The 17,342-nt window shown below is 24.0% G+C and overlaps 5 protein-coding genes across 5 annotated transcripts; 2 read left to right on the forward strand and 3 right to left on the reverse strand. All coding sequences in view use genetic code 6, as the record gives it.

Annotated features, from left to right (window-relative positions):
- Positions 1-1,367: 1,367 nt before the first annotated feature.
- TTHERM_00762860 (inositol-triphosphate type 1 protein) lies at positions 1,368-11,215 on the forward strand (the record flags this gene model as incomplete). The annotated part of the gene is made up of 14 exons (XM_001025344.3): positions 1,368-2,431; positions 2,510-2,579; positions 2,637-3,485; positions 3,544-3,945; positions 4,004-4,516; positions 4,710-4,772; positions 4,827-4,979; positions 5,074-5,154; positions 5,204-6,874; positions 6,925-7,509; positions 7,569-8,632; positions 8,685-9,418; positions 9,625-10,872; positions 10,932-11,215. The coding sequence occupies 14 exons, from the start codon at positions 1,368-1,370 to the stop codon at positions 11,213-11,215; spliced, it is 8,781 nt and encodes a 2,926-aa protein (XP_001025344.2).
- A 673-nt stretch (positions 11,216-11,888) lies between these two features.
- Positions 11,889-14,603, forward strand: TTHERM_00762870 (hypothetical protein; the record flags this gene model as incomplete). Its single annotated transcript, XM_001025345.2, has 1 exon — positions 11,889-14,603. The coding sequence occupies one exon, from the start codon at positions 11,889-11,891 to the stop codon at positions 14,601-14,603; it is 2,715 nt and encodes a 904-aa protein (XP_001025345.2).
- Positions 14,604-14,749: 146 nt separating this feature from the next.
- On the reverse strand, positions 14,750-15,310 carry TTHERM_00762880 (hypothetical protein; the record flags this gene model as incomplete). Its single annotated transcript, XM_001025346.1, has 1 exon — positions 14,750-15,310. One exon carries the CDS (start codon positions 15,308-15,310, stop codon positions 14,750-14,752), a length of 561 nt encoding a protein of 186 aa, XP_001025346.1.
- Positions 15,311-16,125: 815 nt separating this feature from the next.
- Positions 16,126-16,827, reverse strand: TTHERM_000762881 (transmembrane protein, putative; the record flags this gene model as incomplete). The annotated part of the gene is made up of 1 exon (XM_012800396.1): positions 16,126-16,827. One exon carries the CDS (start codon positions 16,825-16,827, stop codon positions 16,126-16,128), a length of 702 nt encoding a protein of 233 aa, XP_012655850.1.
- A 19-nt stretch (positions 16,828-16,846) lies between these two features.
- On the reverse strand, positions 16,847-17,239 carry TTHERM_00762890 (40S ribosomal protein S17; the record flags this gene model as incomplete). Its single annotated transcript, XM_001025347.3, has 1 exon — positions 16,847-17,239. The coding sequence occupies one exon, from the start codon at positions 17,237-17,239 to the stop codon at positions 16,847-16,849; it is 393 nt and encodes a 130-aa protein (XP_001025347.1).
- Positions 17,240-17,342: the final 103 nt, after the last annotated feature.

A 17,342-nucleotide genomic window follows, 5' to 3' on the forward strand; every position in this document is an offset into this window, starting at 1 on the left:
CTTTAAATATATTCTTTTAAATTATTAAAATTACTATTCATCAAAAAATGAATGCTAATAGAAAATGTCAATTTAAGATTATCAGATTAAAATGATCGAGAGTATAGTAAATTAATTGTCATTTGTAATCTAATAATTGATAGGATTTTTATCAAAACTGTAAATTAAAGAGCTCGAATACAATCAAATTTTAGGTAAAATAGATTGATATCTATCTTGTAATTGTATGGTAATTATACTTAAATATTTGTTTATCACTCATATTTCTTTGATAGATATAATAATTCAATTGCTAGAATAAAATATTTAAAATATTAGCTTACTTTTAAATAATATAACAAAATTAAAATTAAATATTTGGATTATCTGGCATTACTACTGCCATATTAAGAATGTTTTTACTAAAAAATAAAATAATTCAGTTTAATTTTTAATGAAATAAATTTTCAAAAAAATTTGAACTAAAACATTCCAAAATTTTTTTTTATTTTGGGTAAAAGTAAATACAAATTATAGATTTGGCAAAATTTATAATCAATTAAATTCTATTTAATTGAATCAGAGATTTTAACCAATATTATTTTTTATTAAATCTATTGCGCATCATTCATCAATATAAAATGAAGTAGGATAGAAAACAAAAGTGTAAAGATGGGTTGAAAATTAAATTTCTTTTGATAATTTTTATCCTTGAGTTCATTTTTATTTCATATAGAAATCTACAAAAAGATTTCATTAATAAATAAGCAAAATATGAAAGATAGATTTTTAGTATATTTGTAGATATAGTAAAACTTTAATTATAGTTATAAATTTATAGCACTAAAATTTACTATTTATTCTTATCTACAACTAAAAGTTATTCTCATAATTTATAGGCTTATAGCAAAAATTATTTGTTTTTTTTATCAATTAGTGTTATCGATAAAAATATTATCAAATTAAAATCAAAAAGTATTTCTTTTTAGGAAGAACAATAGCAAGAATATACTATAAACTATCAACAATAATAAAAGGGACATTCTTAAATACTTAAGATTTCTTAATATATGTAGAATAGTCACAAGGCTAATTTAAAAAAATAAATAGAGATAGGAAAAGAATAAATCTATTATAATTATCAGCGAGAAAAATATCTTAGATATGGAGATTACATCATACTGAAAAGTAGTGAAGTACCTTATTAGTATTTAAGCAGTAGAAGCATTATAGAAGAAAATATTTATTACCTGGAGTAGCATATACAGGTAGAGATAGATGACTATAGTATTATTGATTATCCAAATTTTAGTGAATTAATATTCGCAATTTACCCGAATCACTACTATGAGGCTTCAAAAGCTTATGATAAATTTTAATTGAATTAAATGAGTAATAATCAAAAGAATTTAGCTCTCCAATATTTAGATCCAGATTTTAACTAAGAAAGAATAAATTTAGAAAATATGTCAGGAAAGGAAATTAATAAATATGACACTCTTAGGAGACGTATGGAGGCAGAAATAGAAATTAACAATAAGCGTGTTAGCCAATTCAAAGGCTAATATGTGACTATAGGATAAGAAATAATGTTATACCACGTCTATAGCAATAGTTTTATTAAAGCAACTCGTGAGAAAAGTGATGAAGACTAGAATTTATTCCATATTAAATTAACTCAAACCCCATCCAGTTCTACTCATTTTATTATACGTATTAATCCCTATCTCAACTTTAAAAAAGATGGTGAAAAAATAGCATATGATGAGTTATTTTATTTTGAGAACACTAAATATCATACTGTATTTTCTATATAGAGCTCAAAGGATACTCAAATTGTTGTAGGATCAGCAACTAATTTGGAAAAATAAAAACTCCCATAAATTTGTAAAGTTCCAATGCTTACTCTCAATGGTGAAATATCTAAAAAATAAATGTAAGCAGAAGAGACTAGTGTCTAAGCATATAAAAAGCAAACTGAGTTGATCTATACTCCTACTCTTGAATAAATGGTATATTTTACCAATTATGGGGCAGGACATAGAAAGGTATAGAAGGATAGGATTGATACATTTTAAGCTGTGTTTATTAAAAAAGCTCCTATTCAAAACGCGTCTTTATTATAAACAGCAAATAGTAATATAAATTAAGCTAGCATAAACAATAAAGTACAAAAAAAGAATTAAACTTAATAATCTCATATTTTGTAGGGAGATTATGTAAGGTTAAAGCACATATTAAGATCAAGCAAAAAAACAACAGTTATTCATACAGAATCGAATGTTTGTGGTTATGCTCCTAAAGTATTTGCCGTAGTTAAAGATGATACTAATTTATATGATAAAGAATCTCTATGTGATATTTTTTAAATAATACCAGAAAAAGAAAGCGATCTTGGAGTACCAATAGAATTTGATAATCTTGATTATGGCGAAACAACAATACGTTTAAGGTATTTAAAATTATATGCTTAACTTATCAAATAAACCACTTTTTCTCTTTGTTTTAAACATTTTTTTTTTTAAATAAGACACCTCCTTACTGGTAAGTATCTTATGCTCAGCTAAAAGAAAATGGAATTATCAAATTCAATGGATGATGTATTTATTTACTTAATTTTAAACATATTTGATTTAAATGTATGCAATTTTAAATAGCAATTAATGGAAGGAAGAAAAAATCTTGTTGAAAATAGGAGAAAAAAGAAAAATAAAGAGAAGAAAACAGATTCTTAAGGCTTTGGAGAAAATGGTGATATAAGATTATAAACAAAAGAATCTTCTGTAGGAAGTGGCACTGGTAAAGAAGAAATGCAAGAATATATTGATTAATTCAAAGAAACAACAGAGTTTGTCTTATAAAATGCTGGAAGAGATGAACCCTACTTATTGACAACAACTACATTTTAAATAAAAAATTCAGATTAAAATTATGCTAAAATAAGCGAATATGATGTACCATCTTAAGAATTGGTAATAACCTAGTAAGATCAAGAGTAGAAAAATGTTTAAAAAAATAAACAAAAAAGTAGATAGCATAATACATATCAAAGCTTACCAGGAGAAATATGCAGTGAAGATTATTTCTAATCCTGGTTTATTTAGATGGATACTCTCAAAAGAAAATACTATCCTCTTTATTCAGATGATCAAGAAGGAGATTTTTTTTATTTTGAATTAGTTAATGAATAAATCATATCTGATTTCAACACATTAAATTGTCATCTGGATCCTATTATACAATTATGTGAAGACACACCTAAGAATATATTTTAAAAAGAAGTAATTTTGTAGGCTAAAGAAAACATAACAATATTAGGTCTTTGGTTATGTGATATAAAACTAGATAATCTTAAAGAAAAGCCAAAACTTGATTAAATCAACTCCATTCCTATAGCCAGAAAGTAGAACATTTTTAGAGATATTGGAATCATCGATATGTTAATAAAAATAATTCTACATACATACAGATTCGAATACCTTTGTATGGATAACATTTAAAACAATGTAAATTTATTAAATTTGAAATTAAACATAAAGATGTTTCTTTTTGTAATATAAATAGGTTGAAATATATTAATTTGTTTAAACTGCTATAGATTTTCTGATAAAAATAAGCTATAAGAATTTTGTTAATTCGATGTATATAATCTCTTGGTACAGTCTGTTTAAGAAAATTATTTTAGATAGTGAAGTAATTATGGAGTTCAAATTCGATAAACTAGTTAATTAATTATTCAAGGAAACTAATATCAATGTGTCTTTTTAGGATGATTTGAGATAAATAGCAAACGAAATATCTTATGAAGATATCAACTTAAATGCTCTTAATCTTCTATTGAGCTTTTGCTAATATAATCCATACAGAAAAAAGCAAGAGCATGAAGAAATCATATAATTTTTATTTGAAAATGAAAAAACAAGAAAAAACATATTCAGAGCATTTAAATTAGATGAACAAGGAAATGTATGTTGATATTAATAACAATTGAATTTAGTTAAAATAATTATTATTGTAAAAATAGGTATATTTAGAACTTGAAAATGAAAATAATAGTAACAATAATTAGCTTGTTAAGCATATCATAGACAAAGATTTTTAGTTCATTTCTAAAGATCTCTATCTTTATAGTATGCAAGTCGTTAATTTGACTTCTGAGCTTTGTAAAGGGGGACCTTCTTTGATTATTGATTATATAAAAAAATATTATGATTTTAAAGTTTGCATGAATGTTATTGGCAATGATGAAATCGCTTCTGCCTTCCGTGCTATATTTTTGAATTTATTTAAAGAAAGCTACTTAGTAAATGACTTCAAGTATACACTTGTAGAAGATCTTCCTTCTTTAATAAAAATCAAAAGTAGTATTGGATTCTAAGGAACGTTGCTTGAAGGAATGTTTATGAAATTTAGAGATAGAATTAATTTAAAATATTTTTATTAGCAAGGAGAAGATGATGAAAATAACAGCATTTATGATTAAAATATGAATGAAAACAAATCTATCTTTCAAGATAAATCTCATATTAATCTCAAAGTAAAAATTATTTTTTAGTATTTATTATATTTTTATTTGATTTATTTTTCTTTTTTAATAAGAATATTTTTTTCTTCTTAGTATTTTTGCATTTTTAAGTTCATTTATTTTGTAGCATTTTTAAGTTCATTTATTTTGTAGCATTTTTAAGTTCATTTATTTTGTAGCATTTTTAATTTCATTTATTTTAAAGTTAATAATAGATAAATTTTTATAGAGCTTCACAACATTATATTTCAAAGAGCAAAATGAGAGTGTAAGGATTTTTAACAAATTTATTGTTTTTCTTAAAAAAATAATTTATTTTTAGAAGGATTTTAAATACGAAGTAAACGAGTTGGCTTCTTCAATTCTATCATTATGCCATTTTATAATACAAAGAGGATTCTATACAAACACTGAAATTATTTAATTAGAAAAAACTATTTATGAAATATTTTAATAGGCTTACATATTCAGAAAAGTAAATAAATTTCTTTTTTTATAAAATAAATTCATTCTTAATAAAACTAATTAATTTTTTGTTATTTTTTAAATTGATAAATTATATTTTTTAGATTAAAGTTAATTACAAAGGCGCTCTTAAAAATAAAAAAGTTGGGGGACTACTTGTGACAAAAAACATTCATATACCAATAGTATTTTTTTACATTAATATTATTAAATTAAAAAAAAATAATTTTTTAGGAAATGGTAAGTTGGATGTCTATAGCTATAAATATTCTTCATTTCATAGAAGATCTCAGCTTGGAAGAGTTAGTATAAAGACTTTTTTAAGATAATAAATTTAATAAATACTTTGGTGAGGATGAAGAAAAAGTTGCTTTAAATAATAATAAAGATGGAACTAAAAACTAATAATTTCTTTAAGAAAAAAAGGACAAGATAGTTGACTTTTTTGATTTAGAGTAAAGTCAAAGAAATATCAAAAATATATTTGTATTATGCGAAATGTTACTGCTTGATAATATTGAGTTAAAAGGTAAAATTGTAGATACAATTTACAAGCAATTTTCATAAAAAAAGAGATATTATGAATGCTTAAATAACTGTATCACTATTGATTTCAATAATGAAAGAATATATTAAACCTTAAATGAACTATATTACATCATTCATTTTTGTATGATTGATATTTAATTTTAAAAATCATAAGAAGTGTACAACAGTTCTTCTAATATTTCTAAAATGTCTGAAGCTTTTACTGATTTAATAAGTTTTCTTTTTGATGAGAATCCTCCAGATGATCTAGTTGAGCTTGCAAGTTTAGATTTAGAGGATGGTGATGTTCAAGCTAATCAAGTAAAGCCTTCAATTGATACTCACTAGAGAGTTCATGGTTTATTTACATTCTAATAACCAAAATCTGGAAGACTGATTGGAACTTAAAAAACAATAAAAGACAATAATTAACTAAACGGAATAGAATTAAACTAAATAAATTTAGATGTTAATCCTACAAGCAAAGATTATGTAGTACTCCCTTCAAGTGTAGCAAGTAACAATCGCATAGATTATGAATCAAATCCCGCTTTAAATAATGCAAACAGTAAATAGAACAAAAGTAATTAAAATAGTCCAAAAATTTAACCATTTTAATCAAATAATCCTACAATTAAGGGTATTTCAAAATCTCCTAACATTAGCATTTAAGAATCGAGAGATAATAAAAGAGATCTCCAAATTAATGAAAAATATTTATTTAGAGGAGATAGTAACGTTATGTATAGCATATTGGACTAGCACTACATAGAAATAGCTTCTTTGTATAATAACTAAAGGCTTTTAAAAAATATGAATTTTCATAAACTATTAATTTAAATAATTACTTTGTTTGGTGATAAACATTTTGATAAAGAACAAGAAAATAGTAAATAAAAAAGTAATATCATTAAGAGTAGCTTAATGGGCTTAATTTATTTTACTCTCCAGAACGAAGAGAATTAAGATTTGATATTGTAGCATCAAGATTATCCAGAAGTTATAAAGACTATTTTTGGATTAAAACATGTAGAAGGCATGCTTGAATTAACCTTTATTTTTATTTCATAAATATACAAAGACAACTACTCTATCCTCTTGAGTTTAAATAGTCATTTTTCTAAGCAAGGAAAGTTTGTTTTAAAATCTTTATTTGTTAACTTTTTTGATACAGCAAATAAGAATGATAAAACCTATTGCATATACTTTATTTAGTTTTTAAAATATTTCTTTACAATAAATGGAAAGAATATTTAACAAAATTAGACTTTGCTTTTTAAAATTTTCTCAGATGAATCTATTTCAAGTAAATAGTAAATTTAATCTATCATAACTAAAGCAATACAACATATTTGCATTGATCATGAAAATCCTATGGTAAAATTTTTAAATTATTTTATTTTTCTAATCTTAAATTTTAAAAAAAGAATAAGCTGGACAATTTAAGTAATAATTAGATACTTAGAGAAGAAGATTATGTTATAAAAGTTCCATAAGAGGCTATTCTAATTTAGTAAATGCTTACTACTTTTAGGGAGCTTGCGAAAGGTTCAGGATTAGCTGTCAATACTTTTGTTAGAATGTTCTTTTCTTTATAAGATATAAGAACCATTTTAAGCTATTGCTCTTGGATCCCTTCCCTTAAAAAAGAAGCCTTAGACTTCTTAGTTGAAGTTTATTTAAATAGTAAGAATATAGAACCTAATGAATTTAGAGAAATTTAAGTTTTGTTGATTGAAAATTTATACCAAGATCTGGTTGATTATTAAAAGTTTACTAGATAAACTAACAGGAATAGGCACAATATTAAATGGAGATGTAAGGGCGATTCTTTAAACCTTTTTGAAAACAGAAATCCCTATGGTTCAATAAGATATCTTATAACTATGAATTATCTCTATGGATATGAATATTATATACTTAATTCTATAATTCCGTGCTTGCAATCTTATTTTAATAAGCTATCAGATATTCCTTCCGATTAATAGTTTTAATTAGCTTCTTAATTTGAGGTAAAATCATTAAAAATATTAAAGCTTTAAATTAAAATTTTTATTTTTATTTTAAATAGAGCATATGCAAGAGGCTAGAAAAATATTGGGATAATGAAGAATAAATTGCAAAAAAAATGTAAGATGGAGAATTTGAAGATTGTGATGGAGGATTGATGGTAAATTACGACATAGATTCTAAAGAGAATAGTAATGCTTAAAATAGGTCTGATGATCAAAAATCAGGCGGTTTGATTTGGAATTTCCCAATTAACCAGTAAAGAAAAAACTCAGACGATAGTCTACCAATTCGTAATAAAAGTCAAACTAGAAAAATGTATAGTAAAAAAGTCTCAGGCACAACAATAGAAAAGAAATAAAAAAAGACTGATATGATTAAAGGAACATTATAAGTCCTATCGAATTTAACCATAACAGAAAAGTATAGAAATATCTAAATGAAATAATAAAATATTCTTACTAATTACAATTATGAGGCTGCTTTTGCTATGGCAAGACAAAATAGACCTGTTCCATTTTTCTAGAAATCATTTATTGAAAATGAACATGAGTTAGAGCTCGAAAATTTGATATCTACACTTATTGAAATAAAAATATAAGATTAATAGAAATTTAGAACACTAATTTAATCGTTTATTGCTGTGCTTAGTTGTGATACTATAGAAACAAATATTCGAATGAACTCTATGAAAATATTGCGTAAAATTTCTAACTACAAGTAAGATTCCAAAGTCAACGAAAGTATCTAGCACGATTTGATATCTATGGGTTTCTTAAATTTCCTATGTGATATTATTATTATTGAATAAGATCCATTGATGAAACTTGAGTATATTAGAGGTTTGATTGATTTCATGGAAGAGTCTAATAGAGATATATAAGATTCTTTTTACTAATATTTGCTTAATGACAAAGATAACAGATTTTTATTAGAAGTTAATTCATTTTTATAGCAAAATTTTCACTCATCAAAAAGCAATCAAGGCTTGTTCGAAGATAAAGGATAACACTAATAGCACTTTAAGCGTATTTTAGTATTAAAGTTTGAAATTTGTATGAGATCTCTTGAGCTCTTGAGACTTTCTACTGAAAATCACTACAGACCTATGCAAGATTTCTTAAGGTAATAAAATAAAAAAATTTTTTTTTTAATAAAAAAACTTTAAAATAATAAGAGAATAAATAAATCCAAATGGCGAAAAGAAATCTAATAGTGTGAATATGATAAATCAACTATCTTAAATGTTTGAAAAATATAGAAAAGTAATGTAAGATGACGACCTATAGTTAGGAATTAAAATTTTAGATACTCTAATTGAGTGGATATAAGGTCCTTGTGAAGAAAATTAATTAGCCTTATGTCATACTAACTTGCTTGAAAATTTAGAAGATATGTAATACGATATAAGCTAAAGAACAAAAAAGAAAGGAGAATACTAAAAATATCGTTCAGAGTTCAACTAAAAAACCATTTTGATTTTAAGATCACTTTTTGAAGGAAATTTCAATCCATATATAACTAAAAAAGTATCTATGTATGTTGACATTAGTCTGATGATTGACACTATTACTCAAAACTATAAACTTTATCAAGAATACATTAAAAAAATTAGTAATGTTCATTAAGGCTTACTTGAGTGTATGAAAAATAAAAATTTTAAATTCTAAGGAGAATTTGATTAATCTTAATACATAAGTTAAGAAACTCATGTCTCTCCTTTATCTGCCGATGAGCTAATTTAAAAATATGAAACTTCTTCTGTACTATCTGCAAGTGTAACTTCATCTTTTATGGAAAGGTCTGCTACAAATGCAATGCTAAATTCTGTTTAAGTAAAAAAAGAGAGAAAATCATCTACCATAGAGAATACTGAATTATATGAAAAAGCAGATAATGTTATCAGCGAAGGTAAACATTCCAAATTTCTTTTAAATGAATCAATCTTTTTTTATTCATTCACATAATTAAATCTTGATGTATTTTGTACATTTAACAACTTATTAATAATATTTACAAAAAAAGATAAATATCTAAAAAATAATATTATTCAATACTTTATTTTATTATTTCTGTTACCAAAATAATTAATTAATTATTGCAATATATTTAATTAGCTTTTGAAAGGTATCTGCTTGTGAAGAATTTGAAATTCTTAGATCCCACATTTAGCAAAAAATACGAGGAAGTATTGGATTTTTAGTTGAATAAGCTTACTAACCCAAATCATGAAGATGTTAGAAAAGCGCTTATTTTTATGGAAGACAATACTTGCTCGATAGAGATCATAAATCAGAAAAACTAAATTTAAAAAGTTTATTTCCGTAATCCTCCTATAACATAGTATCTTAGTACTATATCAAAAGACAGATTTTAGGACAAAGTTTAAAGAGACGGTTCAACAGAAAAAATAACTGGTTTACTCGCTGAAGAACCTATATTCTTGGATGAAATGTAACATTTCTTGAAATTAAATGCTTTAGGAATTTACTTCAATTTAACATACCTTTCATGGGCAAGGAACTTTAATTTGTCACTTGCCTTCCTCATAAATATATTTTTACTCATCGATGTCTTTTCTACAGAAACCAGGGGTAAAACAATAGCGTCTATATTTTAATACTTAAATCTAGCTATAAGTATACTCGTTATTATATTTTGGATTATCTTCGAGATGCCTCTGGAATTAAAACTTATAATGAGTCGATATGAAGAACTTTTAGATGAAATTAAATAAAAATAAAGATCAGTTGGTAAAAAAAAGTTCATCGATTACATAAAATTATCATGGAATAAAATAAAAACCTCATTAAAAAAAGTGTTTTTCATGATCAAATAAGCCTCGTTGAATTCTCACTTTGTTTATTTGCTAATATACTTCTTTTTTTCATTAGGTGGTATATTGTGGAATGACTTATTTTATAGTTTACTTCTGCTTGATATCATTGAGCGTTCTCTCGTCTTATAAAATGTCATTAAAGCTGTCACTTAAAATATAATACAAGTTGTAATGACAGTTGTTTTGGAAATTACACTGATCTATATTTATTCTATGATAGGATATTTTTCACCTACTTTAAAAGAGACATTTTTATATTACGGTCCTGGAACAGATGAGCATTACAATATTTGTAATAATGCAATAACTTGCTTTACTATGTTTTTGAATTAAGGAATACGTGCTGGTGGTGGTATAGCTGATTATCTCTACAATCCTTCACAAGATGACCCAACATCAGAGTATATTTCAAGATTCTTCTTTGACATTTCTTTCAAAATTATTGTCATTATTATCATGCTTAACATTCTCTTTGGTATCATTATTGATACTTTCGGCGAATTGAGAGAAGAAAGAAACGAAAAAAGTAATATTTTATTTGAAATATATCATTCTTATATTGAATTCATATAAATAAAATAATAGTGTAAGATAAAAAGAACAAATGTTTTATTTGTAATATTGAGAGAAGTCAATTTGAAAATAATAGAATCAACTTTTAAAAGCATTTAACCAAGTAACACAATACATGGAACTATTTCTTTTATCTTATTCACTTGCGTTTTAAGAACATAAGTGATTTTGATGGAACAGAGAGCTATGTTTATGAAAAGTATCGAAAACAAGATATAAGCTGGTTCCCCGTTGGTCAGTCTTTAAAATTATAAAAAGCTATGAATGATGATGATTAAGATAAAAATGAAATTTGAATTATTCATATAATCTAATAATTATATGAGTTAATTAGATTTTTTAATTTTTGATAGTTGCTGCTAAATTTTTTCAAAGGCAAATATTAAAAGAGCATCCATTAGTTAATTAATCAATCAATCAATAAATTTTGTATTAAATATTCATTAAATTTCGTGATCATTGAATGCGTTTACATTCATATTATGTATTTCAAAACAAGTATCATTATAATCAATTTTAATATTATGGATTTTTCCTTAATATTCAAAAAAATTACTTTTGATTTTTATGCTAATATTGATAATTTAGTAAATAATACACTTAAATTTAAATGTTGGTAAACTAAAATCAATTCTTTTAAATATATTTTAAATGGCAAATGTTTAATTTTTTTTTCAATTTTTAACAGATAAATTAATTATAATGAGTTTTTAAAAATGAAAAATATTATGCTATTCAAAAAATAAATCATTAGTATTTGAATATTTAATTAATTAGCTATCCATATGATCTACTACATAATCTTTCAAATAAAATATGAGCATAGGTTTGAATTTCAAAATTTTTAGATTAAAAATATAAGAATTAAGATTCTTATACTAATGATTGATTTGATTAATAGTTTGTCATTAATTATATTTTTTCTTTTTGCTTAACTTTGTAAAAAAACAAATAAACAGTAGAAATACTATGATATCTTAATCTTCATTAAAATATATGCATTAAAAGAGTCATAGCAATACAAATGCACAATAGATTTTACAAACAATGGGAGACTCTTAGTCTAATAGACATTCACTTGCCTAAAATACAATATTTAGTGTTAGAAATAACACTAGCAATAATGACTCTTCCTGTTTAATTTCTTCAAGTAGCAATAATAGTAGATTTAATCCATTTAAAAATGTGTAGAATCAACTATAGTAGAGATCAGGAGGATAAGCTTTTGACATCTAATTGAATGCTAGAAATAATTCAAATGGAAATATAATTTAAAGCAGTTACTAGGTTATTTAGAGAAATAGCTCTTAAGATGCAATGCAGTAGGTTAGTTCAAAAAATGAAAGTACTCTACATTAAAACTTTAACCATCACCTATTACTAAAGTAGCAGCAAAATATAGAACATAGCAAAAATAACTTTAGTGAAATAAATGAAAACGTCAATCATTAAAATACTAAGAGCGGAGATAATACAAACACTCTAAATACAAAAGCAAGCTAGCAAAAGAGCTTAAACTAAATTGCTCATCATGGAGGTAGTAAATCTTTAGATCAATCAACTTTTAAAAAAATGGGATCAAATTAAAACAACAATATGATAGGATTATAGCTTAATGCTTAGTTGCATCAAAGTGCCAATCATTCAGGATCTTAAAACCAATTTAGCAAAGGACATTTTTAATAAAGTTAGAATTTGCTCAGTGATAATAATAATTTAAAAATAGGGTAAAGCAGTGTTATAAATAACACTTATAAAAAATTTGCTAGCAATTAAGGGAATTAAATATAGAATGGAGGAGGGTAGCTTAATGTTTAGAGTTATCTAAACTTAAATAAATAATAAAAAGATAACTTAGTTTTCAATGGAAGATCTGCCTCAAATATTAATTAATAAGATTATCAAAGTTCTAAAAACTATGATAGCAAGGTAAATAAGTAATAAAACGATAATATTCCTGTCCAAGCTTATTTTTAAAAATAAATTGAAAACAAGAACTTGATTTTAAGTTAAGAATTAGAGGATGATTCTATTGATAAAAGGATTATAAAAGAGCAATTAATAAAGTCATGCTTTTAAAATCAACTTTTGCAAAAAGACTTTCCTTAGGAGTAAACAAAAGAAAAATCAAATTACTCTAAGCAATAAAGTAAAGCTCATAAAAATGAGAACGAAGTTCATAGCAGTTAATAATTTTAAAATGGTATAAATTAATCATTACAAGTAACAAATAATTATAGTACAACAAATGTAAATTGCGAAACAAATAATAATCAAAATATATAATATGCAAATTATGCTGATTTAAGTATTAATCATTCTATAAATCAAAGAGATATTTCAATAATAAAACCAATAAATATAGATATTTCATGCTTTAGCAGGGACTAAAGCATGTTTTTAGATGGAAATAAAGACATAAGCATTAATGCTAAAGACTAATCTTCCTTTTTTAATGGAGCTTTCCAAAGAAAAAACTATGGATAAAATAACATACCTAGTTCATAAGATTTGCTTCCTAATTAATCTGAAAAATAAAACTTTATAACTTCTGAAAAAGGTGAATATCCAACTTTATCTAATCCGATTTTAAATAATAGTAAATCTTTGATCTTAGATGGCCTAAAAGATATGTCTGTAAACTATTCTAAAGTTGAAGAGATATCACATTTTTTAGAATAGGAAAAAGAAAGAAACGCTAAATTGGAAGAGGAAATAAGAAATAAAGAAATTATTCTAAAGAAGATGCAAGATTTTTAAAATGATCTTTACTCAAACTATGAGCATGCATAAAATGTTATTAAATAGCTCAAGATTGAAAGTAACTAGGAGTCCAAATTATAAGCTAAAATTTAAAGACTGTAAGATGAGAATTAAATTTTAAGAGAGTAATTAGTGAAAGCAGAGGAAATTTATGAACTAAAGCTGAAAGACACAACAAATCAATTGAATTTAATTAAACAAGAAAAAGATGAAATAAGATTAACTCTCTAATAAAAATTAGACTCCGTTGTAAATAATTTAAATTAATATAAAAAACACTGTGAAGAAAAAATTTTAAAACTTTAGTAACAACTTGCTTAATCTGAAAAAGAAAAAAATTTAATGGAAAAATAAAAAAAGAATAAATTGATTGATTAAGATTTATAAAATGAATTTAATTTAGGAATAAATTACAAATAAATAGTTTAATAAATATAACAAGAGTTTGATATATAAAAAGAACACGATATAATAATTAAATTAAAGAATTTAGGAGACAAAGATACAATTAAGTTAACAGATTGCTTAACTGAAATGATGATTTCATTTGCTCCTGATGGCTATTTTGAGAAAAAACCCACTTTAAAGCAAATATGGAAATGGCTAAAAGAAGTTCTTAAAGAATATATGAAAAACACTTCAGATTTAAAAAAGGCTATTAAGTATTTAAATGCAGAAAAATAGCAAGATTTTATGATCAAATTAGAAAAAATAGTATTTGAAAATGATAGTTATTAAAAAATTATTGAATAAATTAAGTAATATTTTAATTTAGACTCACAACAATTTTCTAATTTGTATGAGCTTTAATTATTCTTTGAGAAGAAGAATAGTAATCTCAACAAGTAATAAGGTCAATAAAATAATACTCAGCATGATTACTTGTATACTAACTTAACTACAGAAGCTTCAAAAATTTGATATAAATTTTATTTAAAAAATAATTTTAAAATAAAAATAAATTTAATTTATGTGTTTGTAGAAGGAAAAAAATGTTTTATTTTAAAAGAAAATACTTGTTTGTAGCATAAATTTATAAATTCCTTTAACAAAATGTCTATCCTGTCTCAATAACGATTTTTAAATAATGTTTTTTCAATTATATTTTTATTAGTTTAGTTTATAAGGATGCTTTTTCTTAATTGACTTGGTCTTTTAATCTATTAAGTGTTAGTTAAATTAGAGCTTGGCTTTTTATTTTTAACTGCTTCATACTCTGAATCGCTTGATATTGAAGAAGAGCTTAGAGATCTTTATTTATAAGATAATTAGTATACACTCTTTTGAATTTACTAGCATGGGTTTATTCTTTTTTAGGACTTAGACTATTTTAATTTTATTTCATTTTAAATCTCTATTTCTTTTAAGTCTTAGAAGCTAACCTTCTCACTTTTTTTCTTTAAAACTTGAGGTTTGAGCTTCTGTTTCTTTTACTTATAAAAATCAACTTAATATATTGATTTAAATATATCTGAATCACTATTTTATTGAATCCTAATTAACTTCTGCTTATCATTATGAATAATTTGTTTGGTAGCACTCAAATCTAATTCTTTGTAAGAATGTCTGTTTGTAGTTACAAAATAATTATCCTTATGAATCATTTTTTCATACTAGTTTGTATTCATCTTTTATAGTAGTTCTGAATCAGAAGGTATGCTATTAAATTTATTTAACTTTGAGTAATTTTTTTTTTAGAACAATTGCTGATGAAAAAAATCATTTTTCTGTTAGAGATTCGAAAATCTGTTTTATGCTAACTATGATTATGAAGAAGCAAATTTATTTTATTGTGAATCTTCTTTTTTGCGTTGAATAAACAGTTTTGTCCTGCACAACAACATTTTAGTATTTATATCAATATTTTTAATAGATGAAAGTTTTTTAATAAATAATAGCAAAGATTAAGAATTTGTTGACTGTTTTTAATTTTCAAATAATCAACTTAAAAATTAATAATTTATAAATATGTGAAAATCTGAAATTATAATGCCTATATCATTTTAAAACATCTCCGTTTAGTATTTCATAAATAAAAAGAAAATATTAAAAATAAAATGGAATATGATAAAGATATTTAATTAATATATAAAGGTAATGAGATAATGTATGAAAAATATTTGTTAAAATAAATTGCTTTTCAGATTTACTTTCGCTATTATATAAAAAAGAAAATTTAAATGGATGAGTTAGCTTTTCTACTAAATATTAATTATTTATTGGAAGATTTCTTAAATTTGATTGATTCTACTTATCTTATTGGCGTTTAAATTCGCTATGTTTAATTTTGGCAAATAATCTTTATTGATTCAATCATTTAAAAAAATAAATAAATAGTAATTAAAGTTTTTCAACAAATGAATATTTAAAATATTTTATCATTCAAAATTTATGTTTGTATAAGAAAGTAATTTTTATTGTAAATGTTTGTTATAAATATCTTTCAGATCTAAAATAACAAATAAAATTATTTCTGCTTTTGTTGACTCTCTCTTAATTATTAATGATACTTTTAAAGAATAAATTGTTTTAGTGAATTGTATGCAAAATCTGCAATTATTATCTAATCATAAGATTCTATTTCTACTTTATAAATCCTATAAATGTCTTTCATTTTGCTTTCAAAATATTTATTTTAGTTAGGTATTGGCCCATAAATTTACTTTTAGTTATTTTTGCTTTTAATAAATCTGTATCTTCCTATATGCTAAAATTTATATGTTTAGTATACGGATATTATTAGAAGTTGGAAACAATTCAAAGTCAAGTATATAAGCCTAAATACCTTTTTTTATTAGCAAATAACGGTCTAATAAAGAACGAATCGCACTAAAACTTTTATTTGAAATGCATAGCTTAAGACAATTTATAGTTTTTAACCTATTTTTCTCTCTGATTTGCATTAAATTTTTTAATTTATTAATATTAAGAGAGCTAAATTAAACTAAATGGTTTTATATTTTGAGATGATGTTATGGCTAGTAAGCAAGATTAATAGAATAAGGAATAAAATAGAAAGAAATATAATTTTAAATAAATTAGTAATACTGTAATAGTTAATGAACACGCTATATATACTACTAATTTCAAAATAGGTTATAAGGCTTTTATTTTTTAAATAGTATGTTGTGCTATATATTGTCATATACTATATAAAGTATCTTTCATTATCCTCTCTTCTTGTTGGCAGGAGCGGAAGCGCTAACAAGACCAGGGATGTTTTAGTAACCAAGCTTTTTGAGCATTTCCTTGGTTTCGTTATCAATGGTAACCTTTTCAATATCAATAATAGACTTTTCGGGGACGTAGTCAAGTCTTCTTTCTCTTTCTTCTTCTTAGACCTTGAGAGAAATACCTCTGACGGGACCCTTTTGGATTCTCTTCATCAAGTGAGTAGCGAAACCAGCGATCTTGTTTCTAAGTCTCTTGGAGGGGACTTGAGCGACTTCGGAAAGGATCTTCTTATTGAAGTGGAAATCGTTGGTTAACTTGCTGTAGTAATGTTCAATCAAGCTCTTGGCGGCTCTCTTAACAGTTTTAGTTCTAACTCTACCCATTTTTTACTTTGATAATTTTTTTTTTAATGTTTTTTCTTTACTTAGATTATTTTATTTTTCTTAATTTATATGCCTTTTTTTGACTCTATGCTTTTTTTCTTAT

This window comes from Tetrahymena thermophila (genome assembly GCF_000189635.1).
Source record: "Tetrahymena thermophila SB210 genomic scaffold scf_8254284, whole genome shotgun sequence".
Classification (NCBI taxonomy): Eukaryota; Ciliophora; class Oligohymenophorea; order Hymenostomatida; family Tetrahymenidae; genus Tetrahymena; species Tetrahymena thermophila.